This window comes from Nansenia antarctica (genome assembly GCF_963989245.1).
Source record: "Nansenia antarctica genome assembly, chromosome: 1".
Taxonomy (NCBI): domain Eukaryota; kingdom Metazoa; phylum Chordata; class Actinopteri; order Argentiniformes; family Microstomatidae; genus Nansenia; species Nansenia antarctica.
Window position 1 is genome coordinate 104,346,174 of NC_137674.1, and position 19,818 is coordinate 104,365,991.

Here is a 19,818-nt window from a genome sequence, read left to right on the forward strand (position 1 = left end):
CAACCACAGCGTACTCAGACAATGAGAGAAAAAAGGTATTTTCTTGATATCAGGAATCAGGTGTTTCTCTCTCTTCTCTCTCTATCTCTCTCTCTCTCGCTCTCTCTCTCTCTCTCTCTCTCTCTCTCTCTCTCTCACTTTATCATTCTCACAATTTCATACTGCATTTTTCTAACCCCCCCCCCCCCCCCTCTCCGTCAGATTCCCGGCCGGCTCTCAGTTGCTGACCAAGCTGGTGACGGCGGGACCGATGGCGTGCGGAGCGGTCATGGTCCCTACCACCATGTTCATGGGCCAGGTGGTGACGGCGTTCGCTCAGCAGCAGGGCCAGACTCAGACCATCAGCATCGCCGCCCAGCAGCCGCAGCCTCAGCAGCAGCAGCAGCAGGAGCAGCAGGCCCAGGCGCAGTCGCAGGCCGCGGCCGCCGTCGTGCAGCAAGGCCAAGCCCATCTAGCCCAGCAGCAAACGCAGTTCCTACAGGTGACCACTAGAGGGCCGTGTGTCTCAATGTCTCTTTTACTGAGCCATGTCTCCGATACAGCAATGATGCTGAACTTGGTGAACTGTCTCAAATAGTCCTTAGTTTTCGTAAAGTTTCTATAAAGACTTCTACTGTTGAAGTGTATTATTGATAAATTACCATCCATTATTACATTACTTTTGAATTGTTCCTCTGTGTAATATTCACAGTTGCAGTTATTATTGTTGTAGAAGTGGTTCTCTGGGTCGATGTTGTTCTCAATGTCATACATGTTGTGCTCTGTAAAGTCAAAGGTTTTCAAGTTCAACTCTTCATAGTTTTTAGGTGCAGCTGGATTATAATCCACGCAGTCCAGTGATCCCATTTCTCCAAATGGTTCAAATCGGTTCCTCTGATGGCAGATGACAGAACATTAGTTCTATCCATAGAAAAGGCACATGCTATATTTCCCGTCCGTGCATTTGTGTTCCATGTAGTCAACTAGGGTTGGACTGTCCTATGATCTGGGAAGGCAGTAGCCAATTGGATCAACACACTGTCTTCTTCTTCAACAGATGTATCTATAGATTGCTAATGTTTTTCAGGTGCATGACGCCATCTACTGGTAAATTACATAAATGACTGACCTGTGTTGATACTATGCTGGCGAATACCAACATTGTATTCATGCCCCCTCAAAACAAAGCAGATGAAGAAAGTTGACTGCATGTAGGACGGTTAATTTAGGGGAGTGCTCCCTCTAGTGTTTACTACTCGATGAGAACAGCACACTTTTACTTGGTGACTTGCTTTCTCTCTCCTAACCCCGAAATGCATTGGGTGGAGAAGGTCCATGGGGAGGAACTTCAGACCTTCGCATCCCATGAGTTTTTGAGAAGGAGGCAAGGCTAGAGGGTGCAAGGAATCAAGGAAAGACTTTTGTCTGAAAAAATAAGTTTTGAAAAGTTACTCACCTTACTGTCCTCCCTCTAGGCCCCCCGGCTGCTCCATGGAAACCAGTCCACCCAGTTGATCCTGCAGGCTGCGTTCCCACAGCAGCAGGTTGCCTTCGCCACCACTCCACAACAACAACATCAGCATCAGCAACAACAACAGCAGCTGCAACAGCAGCAACAGCAACATCAACAGCAGCAGCAGCAGCTGCAACAACAGCAGCAACAACAGCAACAGCAGCTGGCGCAGCAGCAGCAGCAACAACAACAGCAACTTCAACAACAGCAACAACAGCAGCAACAACAGCTGGCCTCTCACAGGGCCGACAACATGTCAGACCGCGTGTCCGACCGCTCCAGCACACAGCCACAGTAACCGGGCTTACAGCCGGTTAGACGTGTGGACTGAACCAAGCCACGATGTGTGCGTGTGTGTGTGTGTGTGTGTGTGTGTGTGTGTGACAGGGTTGAAGAGGTGAGCTAGTTCTGGAATGCAGTCTTGAGACCCATGCCTCTGAGGCCACCTTGTTTCTTTAGGGACTGACTGACTGACGGACGGAAGGAAGGAAGGCGGGCAGCTCTGCCTCCCCCCTCCTCCACATGATCGCTGGCCGCTTGCACTGAACTCCCGAGTGCATTGTGCGTCTGCCACCACAGAGAACCCAACACTGTGTTTGAAGTAGAGAAGGTACTGTCACTCTGGCACACTGGCCACGGCACAGAAACTCTTACCCACCACAGAGACCGTGGCTCTGCCCTAAGGTGCCCTCCCCCACAGTAACAGGGGGAGGGAAACCCTGGAACTCGCCGGTGCTTGTCTCCCCATCACCCCCCCCCCCATCTTCGTCTCGTGTGTTTCTGCGTGCGTGTGCTCTCGTCACCCTCACAGGATTTTAATTTATGCAGAGCGAATCCAGTCGAAGCGCTGGAGCTTTCAATCCAGGCTTCAGAGAAGTCCTGCAAGAACAGACGACAAACTGTGTTGTTTTTTTCCTCCTTATTTTTGTTGTTTTTCATGTCAAAAAGTAATTATGGGTCAGAAAATATTTTTAAGAATGTACTGTATGTGGATTGAACTTTTATTTGTACAGAACACATGTAAAATAATGTGTAAATATACGGACAAAAAGAAAGAGAACTAATATTTTATATGATGCATGAAATGAAAAAGCGTAGTCTGTTATTTGTAGCTTTGAATATATACTTTTTTTCTAGTATTCTATGGAAAAAAGAACTTAACACACTTAAATGGCTGATATTCTCACAGACTTCCGGACTCCCAGGAGACATATGTGACGGCAGTTGTTGAAAGGGGGAACAAGTCGGCACCCGATCAAATGTTCTCACTTTTATTCAGAAGAATGTAAATAAATTGGACCGGATAATTGAAGCTCATTTGTGGATGGTGACTTGATTTATTTCAAGTCACCTTTAACAGAGCTTTGATTCAAAACACATTGTTTTACTGTTGTTTCGTTTTCGTTGTTGAAAATTAATGACAGACTTGTTAGTCAAGCCAAAATATTGCAATGCAATGGATTCGGTGAGTAATCCCCACTACTAGCTAGTTAACTATAACACTACTTTATATTGTTAGCAGGCTCACAAAACAAGCTGTGTTAGCAAACTGGATAGTTGCGCTAGTCTGCAGTTTGAGGATGTTTAAAATGAAGTTGGCTTGCAAGCTAATCTTGTTTTGTGAGCCTGCTAACAATGTAACGTTGTGTTATAGTTAACTAGGTAGTAAGTGATTTGAAATAAATGAAGTCACCAGCCACAAATGATCTTACATTTTCCGGGTCCTATTTATTTAATTGTTTTCAGAATAAAAGTCAGAACATTTGGTCGGTTGCCGACTTGTTCCCCCTTTCACCAGCTGCCGTCACATGTGCGTGCGTGTGTGTTTAAAAAGTGTGTGTGTCTGCATAGCAGACAGCTCTGATGCTGCTGGCCGTGTCACAGTTTGTTTAATCCTCACTATTTTATTTTAGGAAAAAGTACATATATTGAGATTATAAAGAACGCAATTTTTTTAAAGGTGGAATATTTTTTGGGATGAATATGTATATTGTGTTCCAATGCAACACATTGTGTGCAAGTGGATGGTAAATGTAGACACATGATCTTACCGAATTAATTTTTTGAAGTGTAAATAGATTAAAGACCAAAAGGCTACCAAATACACTTTAAATGCATCCTATGGAAACATCTCCTATGGAAACATCCTCTTCACTCTGCCATATGCGTCATATGGTTAGCCATCGCTCTTTAAAAGAGGCATTTTTAACTTAAGTGTGTTGATTTGGATGTCACAAGCAGTTGCGGCTAGCATTCGCTGTTCATGACTCTTTAAATGCAGTTGGGGCATTAGGACTGCTTTAAAGAGGGATCACATGACCTCCATAGTGATGCATGCATAGTACCTGTAGGTACTAGCTATTTTTAGTGCCAAGTCATGAATGCTTTTAAGTAGTCGTTTTTGTTGTTGTCCTGAACAAGGCATAATATTTAAAGAATATATATTCAATGACGTTTGAAATGGTCACAAACAATATTTGGACATTAACCAAACGAAACAATGTCATTCTTGTCAGTGTTGTTTCAGTACATGATCACATAATTTGCAAATATTTAGAAAATACTATATAATAATGTCACCTCAGTGTCTGTTCCATGGATGGACTACATCCATCATGGCCGCTCCATTCCCTTCTACCAATTACAACCAACATTCGTGTTTATGCTACTTCCCTCCGCTGAAGCTTCTTAGGTTGTCGTCAGTGTTCAGGGCATCAAATGCTATGTATCAAATGGGAAGGAAGTAGTAGTAGGGAAGGATTTACGCTTGTAATTGTAGTAAATCTTTGGGTTGATCCACATCTCTTATTGTGAAGGTTTACTCAAAGCTTGTCTTATATGTGTTTTAGGTCAGACAGAAATCTCAATTTGCTACACTGCGGGAGGTTGTCGTCTCCAGAAAGAGACGTTAAACTGGCGTCTGACTGTTAAAGTGGAACGTATAGCACTTATTGCGTATGACCAGCTGGTTCTAGTCACGGATCCTCTGGTCTCATGTTAAGAACCCCCCTACAGACATCTTCTGTGGTTTGAATGCGGGAGGACAGAAGCTACACTTGTCTGCTAAGGTGTACAAGTAAGCCCAGCCCTAACTAGCCCAGAACAAATGCTCATGATGACCAAGCACCCCAATGATCCCCGAAATGGGTGGAACTGGCTTCAGGTTAGGCCTGAGTGAATTGCAACGCTTCATTAAATGGACTGACGGTATTGGTGTCCTACAGGATGGCTGTTGGCTTTGTCGTCATCTTGATGGGGTGTCGTGCCAACATGACGTTGTTTGGAATTCATAATAGTTCTAATGTGGGATCCTAGATACAGTTTGTTTCCATGGCAACATGTTTGGATTACCAGGTTGCTATGGCAAATGTTGTTTAGCGGGGGCGCCTGGTCTAGCTGCTCTTCTCGTTGATGTCACTAGTGGTTCAGCATGGTCACAAGAAAAGGGTCAGGACTAGAAAAGAAAGAGAATGCCGGGTTGTTTAGTAATGTGTTAACAGTTTACTGTTTTCCCATAATTTGCCATTGTTGGACAATCTTGAATCATGTGGTCAGAAAGTTCGTTTTCCCCCCCCTCATTGAGAGCACTTACAGAAATACCTCCACTCAATTTGAATAGATTATTTTTGGTAACTACTTTTCTGTAGTATTGTGTTTTTATTTCCTGTTGGCAGATCCTATGTCATATCAAACCTCTGGTATCACAGCACAGTTCTGCGTAGAATGTCTCTGGTCTCTGGTTCGTTCCAGTCCCCCCCCACTGGGCTAGATCAGTGTCCAATCAGTGTTCACGTTGCAGTATCTCATAGCAATGCTGTTTTAGCTGTCCCGTTTGTGAGTCACACTGCAGTCATTTACATACAATCTTAATTCATCACAGATCACACAAAGCCTACTGTCTCGTCTTGTTGGAAATCACTCATTGTGTAAATGCTGCCCCCTGCTGTTAGGTGTGGTGCGTGGTCTGTGTAAAACACATTTCCCTCTAATCAACAATAACCGACTAGTTATAGTGCAAGGTCCTAGTTTATTGTCTAGTTATCATATCAACACATTGGTTAATGTTTCGTTTAATATTAATAACAATCAAGTTGTATATAAGGTTTTTGTGGCGCTCACTTTGTGATTGATTGGTTGGTTTGTGTGATTATGATTATTTATTAACACAAACATTGAACATGTGCCACCTATGAAATGATGAACCTAGCCATTATTTTAGAATGGGCTAGGCAGTGCAATACTTGAATGAATGTAATTAAATATCAATCACTAACACAACTGGTTTGCATGAAGAAATTAGTAGCCATGGAGGAGTTAGAGTATTTTAAATAAATCCTACAGTATAACCTATAGAACTCAGATTTCAGGATTATTTTTCTATGGCCAAGCTAGACCTCAAACAATGAATAGAGCTATAATATGTAGATAGAAACACTGTATTATACATACATATATACTGCCGTTGTCGCGAAGAGAGGGAAAGAAACATAAAATCCCACCTAATGATTTAACCTCAAATAAAGGATATAAACAAACTGTGACACTACAGGAGGACTGTTGGAAATATGTTTTCCCCAAAACAGACTTAGCTACTTTGAGTTCATTGAAAAGGACTCATGAGTTGCAGGTTATGCAAAGGTGTACTGAAATGCTGACGAATTCCTTATTTAACAGATATATATCCCTCCCATGATCTTTGTTTCAATGGCCCAATACATGTTATTTCTCTTAAAAAATAAAATTTCTCTCAAATTGTGGTGTCAAAGGAATGTTAGTTTTAATGTGCAGAAATAAAACATTTTTGGACCCTCCTCAAGATGACCAGATGATTTACTTTCACTAATTACCCTGTGAGAAGTATTTAGATGTTTCAAAGTATAACAGCAGGGTTCCCTCAAGTTGTATCTGCTAATAAACACAGACAGTGGTATGAGGAGAAAAAAAGATGGGGAAATTGCAGATGTTTTGTATCCAAAGAAATGGATGGGAGTACTAATAAATCAATGCTACACTTTTTTGTAATACCCCCCCGAATGAACGCCCAATGTGATGGTGAATCATGTTAAATGTTCTGTAGATCTGATGTACGCACTAGAGTTCTGAATGTCTATTTGTGTTCTCTCCTCTCTGCTCTCATTTCAACTTTGTATGTGTGGCACTCTTTGCAGACCATTTGTATGGCTTGTGAAATTAACCTGTTCAGTACATTTTCCAAAAAACATCAAAAAACTGTAAAATGCTGTTATGATATTCTTGGTCTGTCATGCCAATTGAACAAGTCGTAACCAAGTGAACTATACGAGGGCTAACATGACACTTTTTCGCACCAGCGGTTCTTGACCTAGGGCTAACCCATTGTGACATCATAGAATTCCATGTTTACCAACAAGTTGGTTATTACGAATTAATACATGAATACATTGATGGAACAGACATTCCATTTATAGCAATGACACATCATAGATAGACAGGTAAGGAAAGCATTTTAAAACCAAGACTTGTTGTAGTCCAAAACTGAGCAGAATCCGCAGTGTAGAAGGGACACATTCTGAGGCATTGTGAGCTTCAACGATGTTGTAGACCTAATATCACTGCGAGGAGAGTGCTGCTATAAATTAATTTACCTGACCATTCTCAAAAAAACAACATCATTATGGAACCTTTTAAAGCAAAACCGCCGTTTGCTCCCCTTACTCAATTGTGAAAATAAAAATATGTATTAAGTTGCTTCTGTGTTCTGTTATTCAATAAATAATGTCATTAGTTTGGCTTGAGGCATGAGGCGCTCTGCTCAGGGACACACCAAACTAGAAGGGAGTTGAGTTGTCAGTCATGATAGTGACTCTTGATGATTTGGCTTCTGCTCACGTTGGCAGCCTTCACACCGGATCACAGACTGAGGTAAACCTTCCAGCCGTGAGTCTTCGATAGAAGGGGGCTGGGAAAAGGGATGTTGAGAAGATGAGGAGGAGTAGGCGGGGCCTACTAATTGGGTGGTCGTATTTCCAACGATAGTTACTGGAGGTAGACTCTAGTTCTAGTTCTAGTTCTAGTGGAGCGGAGCTTTGCTCCTATTGGTTTACCCCGCTACCTAAAGGTAGCCAATGACTAAAGATTTAAAATGTCTCTGCCCCTTATGGGTGCTATATAAGGGGGTGACACCTGTCACTTGTCCTGCCAAAAAGCACCTAATACAAGGTTGGATGAGTCGAGCTGGGCCAGAAGCCATGGGGCTCCCCTCCACCCATAGAACTGGTGTCTACCTCCAGTAACTATCGTTCTATTTCCTCCCCATAGGGGAGCTCTGCTCCTATTGGTTTAGTCGGAGCGAGCGAGGCCAAATGTACCCCCACTGAGACCTTCAGAACACAGTAATTTCAACGGCACCTGGAACTGACCACCGATGTCGACTCAATCTAACATCGAAGTGTTGATCTACCCTACACCGGGTCTGTCCCACCGGGGCTGATCTAGGCCGTAATGCGCAAACACGGAGGGCCGTCATTACGGCGAAAAACAACCTGAAGGAAACCCCCCCCCCCCCCCCCACGATCCCCCACAACTAGGGTTATAACCCATGTGCTAACCTCACTACCCTAGTCATCAGCCATGCTGAGGACAGAGTGAGTGAAAGATGAGGAAGAGATATCCTTCAGGTAAATAATACTGTACAAACGGTGATGGCGACAACCAAGATGCCGCCTCACAGATCTCCTCCACTCCCACTCCCCTGAGAATGGCCACTGACGTTGCCATTCCTCTAGTGGAATGAGCCTGAATGTCAGCCGGCACGGGCAATCGGTATGCGAGACCGATCGCCTCGCCAAGCCAATGAAAAAGCCGCTGCTTCAAGAGTGGTGCCCCCGCGCCCTCTGTCTGCCATAGCAGACCAGAAGCTGGGGAGAAGACCTCAGCCCTGCTGTGCACCCCACATATATTGTGCAAGCGCACGTACCGGGCATAAACAGTGTAGGCGCCTCTTCCTCTCTGCACTGTGAGGAGGAAGAAAAGAGGGACCCAGCTCACCTAAGGGATGAAAGCCCGGGTTAGGGCGCAACACAACTCTTGTTTGATCACCAGATATGATCAAACAATCCGCTCGTGTTGACAGAACACACAAATCACTCCCTCGCTTAGCCGTAGTCAAGGCGAGGAGCAGGCTTGTCTTGAGAAACGACAAGTGCAGCGACACAGTATGGGCTAGAATGGCGGCTCACACAGGGCCTCTAGCACAATCAATATATCCCACTCGGGCATTAGCGTCCTAGGAGGGCGTCTAAGTCTATATATACACCCCAGTCATAATTCACTTAGCGAATGACTGAACAGCTTTGTTGTTGCAAAGCTTTCATGGCATGCCAAGATGGCAGCTGCATAAACGTTCATAGTCCCTGCAGCTAACCCTCTGTCAAGCAGTGACTGCAAGAAGCACAGGAACGTTTCACCCCAGCAACAGACTGGGTCAACGTCTCGCTCCTCACACCATTGGATAAACACCCGCCAGTGTGATGCATTTCCCTTTGCAGAGGATTGCGTGCGTGCACTCTGAATCGTCTGAATGACAGCGTCTGAAAGGTCCCTCTCAGTAACTCTCAGTATTGACCTTTTTTTACTTCTTATTTTTCGTCATAATAACATCACTATTTGATAAGAAATCAGTCTACACAAACAGATGAGAGACAGGTTTTATTGAGCATTTACATTAGTTAGGCTTCTCAACAATCAAAAGTTCAACATGATCACAAACAGAGAAACAAAGTCCTGTTTCACATCAGGGCACAACCTGTCAAATATTGACAATGCAGCATTACCCTGTCACACTTCTTTAAAATGTCCCCGTTCCTTGTCTACAGTACTTCAGCTAAGAGTAAAAACAGAAAAATTAAAACAGAACAGCTTTAACATCGCCAGAAATTATAATCTCTGTGCTCCGACGTTGTAAATAAATACAAACCACTTTAAAGAAAGACGTAGACTTCGTGGCTCTGGTCTTAAGTGTTCTATATATTTTTAAGAAGGTATCCATAGTATCCGTTTCAGTCGGCAGTGAGATTTAGGAGCAAAGTAGGAGAGGATTTGTTCTGTGATTTGTTCCATGATTCACCACTGCACCTCAAACAAATCCTCTTTTAGTTAGTGTGGCAGACAATGGGCAGAGGATGTGTTGCCCTCCTCTGCTTGACACAAGGCCGGAATGTACAGTACTGAAATGGGTCACCGCTGCCTTGAGGTCCCAATGATGGTTAGGGAAGCTGAAATGTGCTGACATCACCCAATGGTATATGGTAATTCGCTTGTTACAGGAATAAAAAATATATGACCCATAACATTCCCATAACTGATCTGGAGATAAGGTATGTCCTTTCATTGTGGGGTTTATGACACTATGGCAACACAACGCAAGCGTTCCATCTCCCAGACACATTCTGAGGGAACAGCAGGGCAGCTAGGCCTGGCCCGAGATCAGAGAGACTGTGTTTTCCACACTGACCTCCCTCATGGGACTGACCAGAGGTCAGCATTTAGGCAGCAGTAACTTGGCCACACAGAGCTCATGATTCAGTGGGGAGGAAGGGAGACCATGCACTCATGAATCACAGAACTGCTGATAATAAACATATAACGAAAGATGGGGAAACTAATTGACTGACTCAGTAACTGCCGGGCCTGAGTGTGAAGGGAGAGGTATGGCCTGTTCTGTGTACATGCTACAGAATTCAGACTGGTGAGGGATCACAGACTCAGTAAGACAAGAAGGCAACATTCAGACTCACTCACTCACTCACTTCCATCTCTCACACTATTCTTTTCTCTCTCTCTCTTTCACCTCACTCACACACTCTCTCTCACAGACTCTCTCACATACTCTCTCACACACACATACACACACTCACACACTCACTCACTCACACACTCACTCACTCTCTCTCTCTCTCTCTTTCTTTCTCTACCTCTATCACTCCCTTAATAAACATAGTTGACCTTATGTACAAAGGTATGTACAAAATTAGCCTGACAATCTTCCCTCCATTCAGAATCCAGCTTCTGGTTTAATGAACAGCGCAGAGAAGGCAAAGGCCAGGAACATGATCCCACCGATGATTGTAACTGGGGATAAAACATCAAAATCAAATCAGAGATCCGTAACACAAACCCGCTGATATGCCACTAATGACAAATGACAAAAGTCTGATTAGTACTCAAGAGGGGAAAAATATCTTACCAGTTCTGACAGATATCTTCTGCGCAATCATCCGTCCTCCAATCACAGCCAGTCCTGTGCACATACAGTGTCCCAGAGTACCGCCCACCGCCACTCCAAAAGGATCCTGAAACGTAGCGTTAGCTTATGACTCATCTCTCTTGTCAGCGCGTGACAATCACATAACAGCACATGACAATAATTTCGGTCAGGACACTTAGGTTGGTTTAATCATTGTTTAACAAAACTGGGAATACAATTAAGGGGCGTAATTGGACGGCTCCGCTCTGTATAGCTCCCTGCCTGAAGTTTAAGGACATAACATACAAAATAACAGACAGGGAGTCCATAACTATCAAACCGACTGAGTGGGTGGGTGGAGCCTGGGGGGGTTGGGTCATAAGTAAATATAACTCTCATAGCCAGTGGCATCACACTGCTAAACAATGGTGGGGTTTTGCATAACTGACTGCTGTCTGTTAAGCCAAAGGTAACCCATCAGCAGTCATTTCCTGTCAATTTTGGATATAAACGCTTTGTAGCCATAAAACCACTGTGTTATATGGCCCTGTTGATTTCTGTCCAACTGTTGGCAGTACATTAAAATGACTGATCTGTCAGCTGGTTCTGAGATTCACCTCGCGGGCAGCCAGGATGATGGTGGTGAGCTGAGAGCGGTCGCCCCACTCTGCGAGGAAGGTGAGGGTGAGGGCCTGGAGGAAGATGGGCGAAATGAAGCTGTGCCATCTGCCCTGAGGTATGGTGGTCCCTCCTGCCTCCACATCTGGACCCCCATTCACCAGTTTAGAGCGCTGGAGCTACAGGAAAAAAACACAAATTCAAAGAATACATAAATCCACCAATAAAAGCTTAGAGAGAGAGAGAGAGAGAGAGAGAGAGAGAGAGAGAGAGAGAGAGAGAGAGAGAGAGAGAGAAAGGCGGGTTGAAAACAGCAAGGGGAATGTATTTAACATTAGCTGTATGCATGTGTTGTTGTATAGGATGCATGCATATGACCATGACCATACATGGCGTTGATTAGCACTGTATGTGTGTGTGTGTGTGTGGGTGTGTGGGTGGGTGGGTGCATGCACAAACCTCCTCATCCTTCTTTTTAATCTCTGCCTGCACCTCCTCCAGCTCCTCCTGACCCTCGTCGGGGCTCATCTTCAAACCCTCCCTCAGCATGCGCACACCGAAAATGGCAAACAGAGCCGTCGACACGTAGTAGGTGTAGATCCTGGGGATGATGGTGGTCGCGTAGCCAAACAGCACTGGGAAAAACACAGGAGGGAATCACTAGCTGCTTGTACACTATATCAGAGAAAGAGAAATGGAAAGCCGAAAGACTCAACCAACGATGACTTCCTTTTTTGCAGCCCGACTTGGTATGCACCCACCGGCAAGTCTGCTTTGTGGGTGTTATAGGAAGTGATCCGTTTATTGAGTCTCCCTGTGCTTTACATTTTGTCTGGCGCAAATGTGTGTACAGGGTTCGACATTAACTCTTGCCCTTGCCGCTTGCTATGTTTATCGGTGTGCAGGAAGGACAACGGATGGCGCAGGCGCCAGACCAGACTAGATGATCGTGGAGTGAAGATATTATTAAAGCGTACGCGATGCGACGCGTGATTGACAGGCGCGTACGCTTGAATAATATCTTCACTCCACGATCATCTAGTCTGGTCAGGCGCCTGCGCCGTCCGTTGTTCTTCCTGCACACCGATAAACATATCCGGGATCCAGCAGCGTTGTCGGTGTCGCGCAAACAAACCCGGCAAATGTTTTACTTGCCCCGGGCAAGCGTTAATGTCGAACCCTGGTGTATATATGTTACGGTACATGTGGGAACACGGTACATGTGGAAAATCTAGGGTTAGGGTTAGGTGCTAGGGTTAGACATGCCAGCATGTACCAAATCGACGTTTTATGCTGCCATGTCCCCGAAAATGCTGACATAAACCGTTTTCCCACATGTACCGTAACATATATACACACACACACATATATATATATATACATGTATATACTGTGATATATCGTGGGAGTGTACATACGGCTATTGAGAGAAGCAGTGGCAGTAATGTTGCGACAGTGACAGTTCTGTGCAGGACCAATCAATGAGAGAGCAAATATTCAGACAAACCCAGGATGCACCAGGACATAATAACTCCTCTAATTAAGATGATATGGAATGCTTGAGAGGCTTTTATACCCCTCACCCACCCACCAACCTGAAAGGCCATATCTAGCCTCTACCTCCTCACCCCACACACCCATTCACCCACCTGAGAGGCAGGTCATGAGACCGAGGGCCAACATAGCCCCGCATAGCACAGTGAGGCGGTTGTAGCGCATGGCCATGATGGCCGCGATGAAGAACGTCTTGTCTCCCAGCTCGGACACGATGATGACAGAGATGGAAGCCACGAAGGCGTGGATGAAGCCCAGGTCCCCTTTGCTGGCGTCATTTTCGCTGACCACCGGGCCAATGGGGTGAGCTGTGGGCGCTTTCTGTGAAGGAAGGTAAGTGGGAAAGACGTTAAAGTGACGTTTTTAAGCTTTTAAAAACACTATTTTAGTATGTATCATGTGATGTAATGATCACTATAATAACAGTAGACAGTCAGTGTCAGTGGCATCCCATTGAAGCAGAAGCAATATGACCCGTGGCAGAAACGCAGAAATGAAAACAGGCAGTAGCCAAGATAATTAGCTGGAAGAGGGCTAACTCTCAAAGTTGATACTAGATCAGAGGCATACAACCTAGTTAGTTATTTTTACCCCTGGTCCTGGATGTATGTCAGCAACAACCTGAACCCACTGAGAGGAGGTCAGTGACCGATCCATCACTGGTAACATTACTCCACCTTAGCTTAGCTAATGTATGTTAAGCTCGCTTGTCCACAAGCACATTCAGGCTATCAACATTAGCTTACAGTAACTTTGCCAAGCTAAGACAGTGTGGCTGGAATCCTTCTGATTCAACTTGACACGTGCGTTTAGGAACAGGGATGCAAACTGGTGATGGCCCCAAAAAGGTGACAAAATAGTTTTTTTTGCCTGAAAACAAAGAACATTTATGAAAATTGGTGTTGACCTATTTTGAGGTTAAAAAAACGGCTAAAACGGCTAAAAGGTGACAAGTTTGTACCCCCTGAGGAACGTGTGCACATTGTGATCAATCTAAACTAAAGCAATGCGACTTTAGAGTCTTTTACCTCTTGGGGGGGTTGTTCCTGGACTGATTTGTGCTCCTCCGGGATCCCTGCGACCGATCCTGACAACAACACGGCCACAGCCAGGGGCAGCAGGACACACATCACCCTGGGTCTGTCAGCCCTGTATGTAGCCCCGCTACCGTGCCTTCCGCTTACCGAGAGAGGCATTTCACAATGCAACACAAAGAAGAAGCACGTAGAGGGTGACGTTGCTGAGAGAATTTTTAGGCAGCTTGCGAAAAGCGTTTGATCCAAGCTATATCATCCAAATAATATGATTACTTGATATATAATTAGTAAGTTGGCAAGCTAAGCTACATAGTATATGTTAGTATCCGACGACGAGGTTTCGTTTACTGGGAGTACGACCAGTTTTAAACTCGCGAATTGTGAGAGCTAGAAAAGAGAGCTGGGACGCCAATGTCATTGGGTAGCTGTAAGGCAGACGTGTATGTTTGTCACTGACGTAGGTAGTGTGAAGGACTGTCATTGGTTGTTTGAACTGTCGATTATGTGTGTCATGGAAAATATTGTCAAGTTCGAGAGACTTGTAAACACCGAGATGGATGGAATGCTTTTATGATTCAGGTGAGACTGGTGACGTTTGACATTTAACCGACGCCTTTATCCAAAGCGATTTACAACAAATACATTTGTATAAGGTAATCACCTGTCCGTCAGTTATCATAAGAACAATGATGCTAGGACCAGAGGTCACGATGCTAGAAGAAGGAATAATTATTACTTTTTATTATTATTACAGTTTTTTTTTCAATTGCTTCCACACGTTTTCTGAAAGCATGGCTCATTTTCTCAAAACTCTAAACACAAATCCAAAAAGTCACACACAAAACCCAAAACTTCACAAATCTCTTGCAAAAACATACACTGTATTTAAAATGTTATGTCTTCTCAAAATGACATTTTGTCGTCAAATGACACACACACACACACACACACACACACACACACACACACACACACCATCAAATGAATGGACACTTCTAAGAACCAATTGAACACTGATATGCTCAATGGAAAACACTAGGCCTACTATTATAAGATTATCAGTAGGCCTTTTGCATTTTCAGTCTTACACTACATACTGCGCATACAGTAGCCTGTTGTAAACTGTTATGTTTTCATACTCAAATATAAAACACACACATACAAGAATGTTATGTTTTTTTATTCTGAAACACTGTATACACCTCAGCAAACACAGTTGGATTTGTAAAATTCATACAGAACAAACAATAGACATATGAAAATAAACCTTCTGCACAGTATATACTGTAAAGAAAAAGAAGATTAGGCTGCATCCTTCCTTTCGTTTCCGACTGGCCACAGGACCTCATCGACATCACAGGCAATGTTCTCCCTGACCACGAATCCACCCCTGATATGCTTTAGCAGCTATATCACCACATGCTTCCTCCATTGCTTGTAGGGGGGACCAGTAAGGCAGACGTGTGCGCTCATGGGGTCTACGTTCATATACTTTCCAACCCCAAGCTGAAAAAAACTCCTCAATAGGGTTGAGAAATAAAGAATACGGTGGCAAATGAAGAACGGAAAAATGTGGGTGGTTGGTGAACCAGTTGCGGACCAAAAGAACAGCAAAATGAGTGAAAAGCAGGAAATGTGTTTCGCCACACAGGATAAGTGGTTGTCAAGGATCAACCCAAAATTCTTGGCTGTCTGGGAGGAGGTCGCAGTAGAGTTCTCTACTGTGGTGGAAATGCCTTGGAGGGCATTCCCAGGTTGTTGGTGAATAGCAAGCAATTACTCAAATCACATACAGATGAATTTCTGCTATATGGGCCAATGAAGACAATTCATAAAGGCTAGGCTACTGATTTGTGGTAGGACAGAATAATAAGTAGCCTTTATGAAATGCATATGGTGCATTGGTGCATATAGAACAAATGCATGTAATTTGTGTAGTAATGTATGTAATTTGAGTAGTTGCTTGCTGAAGTATCCATGCTAAACTTTCGTCTATTCTACTGTCATAACAGAAATCATTTCCCTTCAAATATAAAAATAAAGAAGAACAAAGAATAAAAAAACTGAACCTGATGACATGGTAGCAAAAGACATATTTGAAATGTCAAATATTAAAAAAAACTTGAGGTGGGCTTGATCTAGCTTGCCTTGCATGTAGCTCTAGCCTTTCTGCGACTATTCCAATGCTTTCATTGAGCCTGGTTTGTTTGTGTGTGTGTGTGTGTGTGTGTGTGTGTGTGTGTGTGTGTGTGTGTGTGTGTTGTCTATCTTGTCTCAATTGTTGTACGAATTCCACCAACCTTGATTGTGGGGATAAACAAAAGGATGTTGAAACAATGAATTCAAAGTAATCCTTTCTACGTGAATATGGGTGTATTTTTATTCCAACATAGGTTGTGCAAAAGACAACATTCACACAAAGGAGTCATAATAAATGAGGAATGAATGCTTTACGATGTTGTGGATAAGACTCAAATTTGCTCCGGTAAAACTCATGACAAAGCTGGGCAGCCAACGCCTGGTTGAAGAGCACATAGAGGACAACGAGCCACCAGGTGAGAGAGTGACCTCCGGAAACTACACCCAGAGACACGTAGATCAGCAGCTCAGCAAAGTAATGCGGACAAGAGACCAGCTCAAACCAGCCTCCGCTCGGCACTCTGTGGGCAAGAGACTCCACTGTCCCTGAAGACATCAAAGAGAGCAACACAATGTTTATTACGATACCAAACAACCCATCTACAGTGGGGGAAATAAGTATTGAACACATCATCATTTTGTCCACTAAATGTATTTCCAATAAGCCTATTCAAGAAATGTGCACCAGACTTTGGTATTAACTCAAACAATCCAGACAAAAAATCTAAACATTAAAGTCCATATGTAAATAAAGTTATGTGTAATCCCTAATGGCGACACATCTACTTGTGAGTCATGTTGAGGCTCTCAATCAGCTGCATGAGCTCACCTGAGCCTCCGGTGCGCAGCCTAGCCAGCAGGATCAGGGAGCGGTGCTGGAGCAGCGAGGCCCAGCTGAAGAGCACAGCTCCAGCCACGTGGGACCACCCCAGCTGGGAGAGGAGAGGAAGAGTAGGGGTCCCTACAAAGACCACACAATCACCATCACATCTGCAGTAACACACCATATTGTGGGTCACCTGAACAGCTGCTAAGATGCATTATCTTCTAACCAAAAGATTCATATTCAATATTACTTACTAACATAAGGTCATGATGGTCTAATTTTCCAATAGTTTTTGCTGTTAAGCATCATCAAGACTAGAGGAAACAATTCAACAACTTGACTAAAAACACATTACCAATATGCAAATATATATATATATATATGTTACGGTACATGTGGGAAAACTAGGGTTAGGGTTAGGTGCAAGGGTGACTTGGTACATGCTGGCATGTCTAACCCTAACCCCAACCTTAACCCTAACCCTAACCTTAACCCACATGTACCGTAATATATATATATTAGGGATACACACTAACCTTTTCCAATGATATAATGATCCGAGCAAAAGACCGTCAGTCCTAGTAAGATGTAGTAGCTCAAGCCAAATATATACTGAACAATATGAATGACCCCATCAGAGAAAATACTGACGAACAGACATTCCAACAGTCGCCTTAGGGAATGGACCCATAGCAGCACCTGCACCAGCACAGCTGACACTTGCGGAACTACACGCAGGAGAGGAAACACATGACAATATATTACAAACACATTACATTCTACAGACACAGTAAGGAAACACTGAAGCAAAACAATGGAGAAAAAATAGACAGAGAGGTTACCTTGCTCTACTGGCACGCCTTCACCTGTCAGGAATCCCAATATATGAGTCAACCATAATGGGTATTGATGGCCCCATACAACCATGCGCAGTGACAGGGCAATAAGCACCCCATTCCAGGCAATAGAGACTGCATAGAAGTGCCAGAACCATCTAAAGACCAGAATAATGAAAAGCAATATCAGAAATGTGTCATTCATTCTCAAGGCTAGATGTTTTAATCATCCCTGAAAGCTATCGATCTTGTGTGCTGGGACCAACATTTACGTTAAATAGTAGCAACAATGCCTATATTTAGAGGAAAGGGTAATCTAAAAATGTCTAAAATATTTCTAATACCCTGTCACCTTTTGGGGACATCAAACACACGCAGCCAGTTGTCTCGTTTCAATTGTCGCTTGGTTTTACCATATCTGATTATGTCTTGGAATAATAGATACACGTAAGTTTTCTCAAATTCAGTCGGCAGGAGAAGTGAAAGTTTGTGAACACATAGCGATACAAGAAAGCCTAAAGCCAGAGATAACCATATAACTTGAATTATGCTGAATCCGAAAAACATTTTACTAACGTTCTTTGGTCCAGCCAGTTAGAATCCTCCGTAGGACAACACGAATTAAGTATATAGTTCCGTCGACGCACAAGTAACAGTACTAGTGCTCCGTGGTAGACAAAAGTCGATGGCCCTTTCTCAATTGTAGAAACTCCATTCCTCGCGTCCTATCTCCTGTCCACTCGTCGCATCATAATTAAAATGCATTGGAGGAGAATATCTAGGTTGTTCCCCTATTCTCCTCCAATGCTATTTGAGAAGCAGCAAGTGAGCGACACGCAAGAGAGGAAACGAGGAATCAAGTTTCTAACAGGGAAAGGGCCCTGGCTTCCAACTATATAATATATAACCCAATATATATAAAGCCCAATTTTACCCAATACTCAAGTATTCTGGTTAGGACATAAGTATTTAGTGATCCTAAAACTGTTGTTTGTTATATTGAGTGGGCTCACTATATCCAAATCATATTGGTATGCATAAAAAAAGACAGAACTCATTACTTAAAAAAAAAAAAAAAATGTGTATGTGTTGGGATGAGGGGTTGGGAGTGTGTGTGTTTGGGTGAAGGGGGGATAGTTGGGAGGTGTATGTGTGTGTGTGTGTGTGTGTGTGTGTGTGTGTGTGTGTGTGTGTGTGTGTGTGTGTGTGTGTGTGTGTGTGTGTGTGTTGGGTGGTGGGGTTGTGTGTTTTGGGGGGTGGGGAGTGGAAATGGGGGGATGTGTGTGTGTGTGAGTGAGAAGAATGTCACTTAAGATCCATTCTGGTGTGTAGGCTTGCGAGATCTTCTAGCGACTGCAGCAGATTTCCTTGTCCAGCTGGGCTGGTGACTGCGTGAGGCTAAGCTGCTGACGTCTCCTCCTTCACTCTGGCTGGCTTCTCTCTGGCGTTTCTTGCTGCCAGCCGCCTTGGGCCTGCCGTTGGATAGGTTGCAGAGAAGATTGCCTGGCACCTGACTGGCCTCCATGTACGTCTGCTGCAGAGCACTCTGGGACAGGCCTGTGAGGCACTGTGAGGCCTGCGAGACACTGTGAAGTCTGCTGGGATAGCCGGGGACATGATCTATCCTTCTGATAAGACTCTCGACCTAGATCAACCAGGGTGGACTCCTGCTGGAGTTTAACCGACCAGCTTTCTGCCTTCAGCAACTGCTGAATATGGAGAACGGGCAATTGGAATGTTTCCTTTTTTCTTTTGAGGGCCGGTCTCATCTTGAGCAGTGCTGCTTTGAATCCCTCACAACGTTCTCTTGGTTCCTGACACATTTGGGAAAGATTGTTCTAAGTTTACAAGCACATACAATGTTAAATGACCTACAGCTTGTATAGGCCAATTATCTGTCAATTTGATCCTTTATATTTTCCTAACAATAACTGTAGGCTACATGGCAATATTCAAATATATTACTGTTACTGTAGCCTACCATTGACAATATTCCTGTGTGTGCTAGACGTTAGCAGAGCTTGAAGATTGTCAATAAGAGCAAGTGATAGTCAACAACGTAGTAATGCTGACGGTACGTCCTGCGTATGCAA

General features: G+C 43.9%; 3 protein-coding genes across 3 annotated transcripts in view; 1 reads left to right on the forward strand and 2 right to left on the reverse strand.

Annotated features, from left to right (window-relative positions):
• Nucleotides 1-2,784, forward strand: part of clocka (clock circadian regulator a) — a gene marked incomplete at its 5' end in the record, with an annotated part of 14,874 nt that extends 12,090 nt beyond the window's left edge. Inside the window, 3 exons of the mRNA XM_080528911.1 lie at nucleotides 10-35; nucleotides 202-481; nucleotides 1,455-2,784. Coding sequence (XP_080385037.1) covers nucleotides 10-35; nucleotides 202-481; nucleotides 1,455-1,790 — 642 coding nt within the window. The 3' untranslated portion in view covers nucleotides 1,791-2,784. The remainder of the gene's footprint in view (nucleotides 1-9; nucleotides 36-201; nucleotides 482-1,454) is intronic.
• A 6,379-nt stretch (nucleotides 2,785-9,163) lies between these two features.
• Nucleotides 9,164-14,217, reverse strand: tmem165 (transmembrane protein 165). Its single transcript, XM_080532340.1, has 6 exons — nucleotides 13,916-14,217; nucleotides 12,983-13,208; nucleotides 11,793-11,968; nucleotides 11,333-11,512; nucleotides 10,716-10,821; nucleotides 9,164-10,600 (listed from the first exon to the last, which is right to left on the reverse strand). The coding sequence occupies exons 1-6, from the start codon at nucleotides 14,081-14,083 to the stop codon at nucleotides 10,524-10,526; spliced, it is 933 nt and encodes a 310-aa protein (XP_080388466.1). The 5' UTR covers nucleotides 14,084-14,217; the 3' UTR covers nucleotides 9,164-10,523.
• A 2,129-nt stretch (nucleotides 14,218-16,346) lies between these two features.
• LOC308163027 (polyprenal reductase-like) lies at nucleotides 16,347-18,178 on the reverse strand. The gene is made up of 5 exons (XM_080537198.1): nucleotides 18,078-18,178; nucleotides 17,732-17,883; nucleotides 17,426-17,617; nucleotides 16,893-17,024; nucleotides 16,347-16,609 (listed from the first exon to the last, which is right to left on the reverse strand). The coding sequence occupies exons 2-5, from the start codon at nucleotides 17,814-17,816 to the stop codon at nucleotides 16,350-16,352; spliced, it is 669 nt and encodes a 222-aa protein (XP_080393324.1). The 5' UTR covers nucleotides 17,817-17,883; nucleotides 18,078-18,178; the 3' UTR covers nucleotides 16,347-16,349.
• Nucleotides 18,179-19,818: the final 1,640 nt, after the last annotated feature.

Coding starts and splice junctions, on each gene's coding strand:
- tmem165 (XM_080532340.1), bottom strand. CDS start 14,083: ATGCCTCTCTCGGTAAGCGGAAGGCACGGTAGCGGGGCTACATACAGG. Junction 13,209..13,915: donor AGGAACAACCCCCCCAAGAG/GTAAAAGACTCT, acceptor CTTCCTTCACAG/AAAGCGCCCACAGCTCACCC. Junction 11,969..12,982: donor TCTCATGACCTGCCTCTCAG/GTGGGTGAATGG, acceptor TGTTTTTCCCAG/TGCTGTTTGGCTACGCGACC.
- LOC308163027 (XM_080537198.1), bottom strand. CDS start 17,816: ATGGTTGTATGGGGCCATCAATACCCATTATGGTTGACTCATATATTG. Junction 17,618..17,731: donor AGGCGTGCCAGTAGAGCAAG/GTAACCTCTCTG, acceptor TCCTGCGTGTAG/TTCCGCAAGTGTCAGCTGTG. Junction 17,025..17,425: donor TCATTATATCATTGGAAAAG/GTTAGTGTGTAT, acceptor TGGTCTTTGTAG/GGACCCCTACTCTTCCTCTC.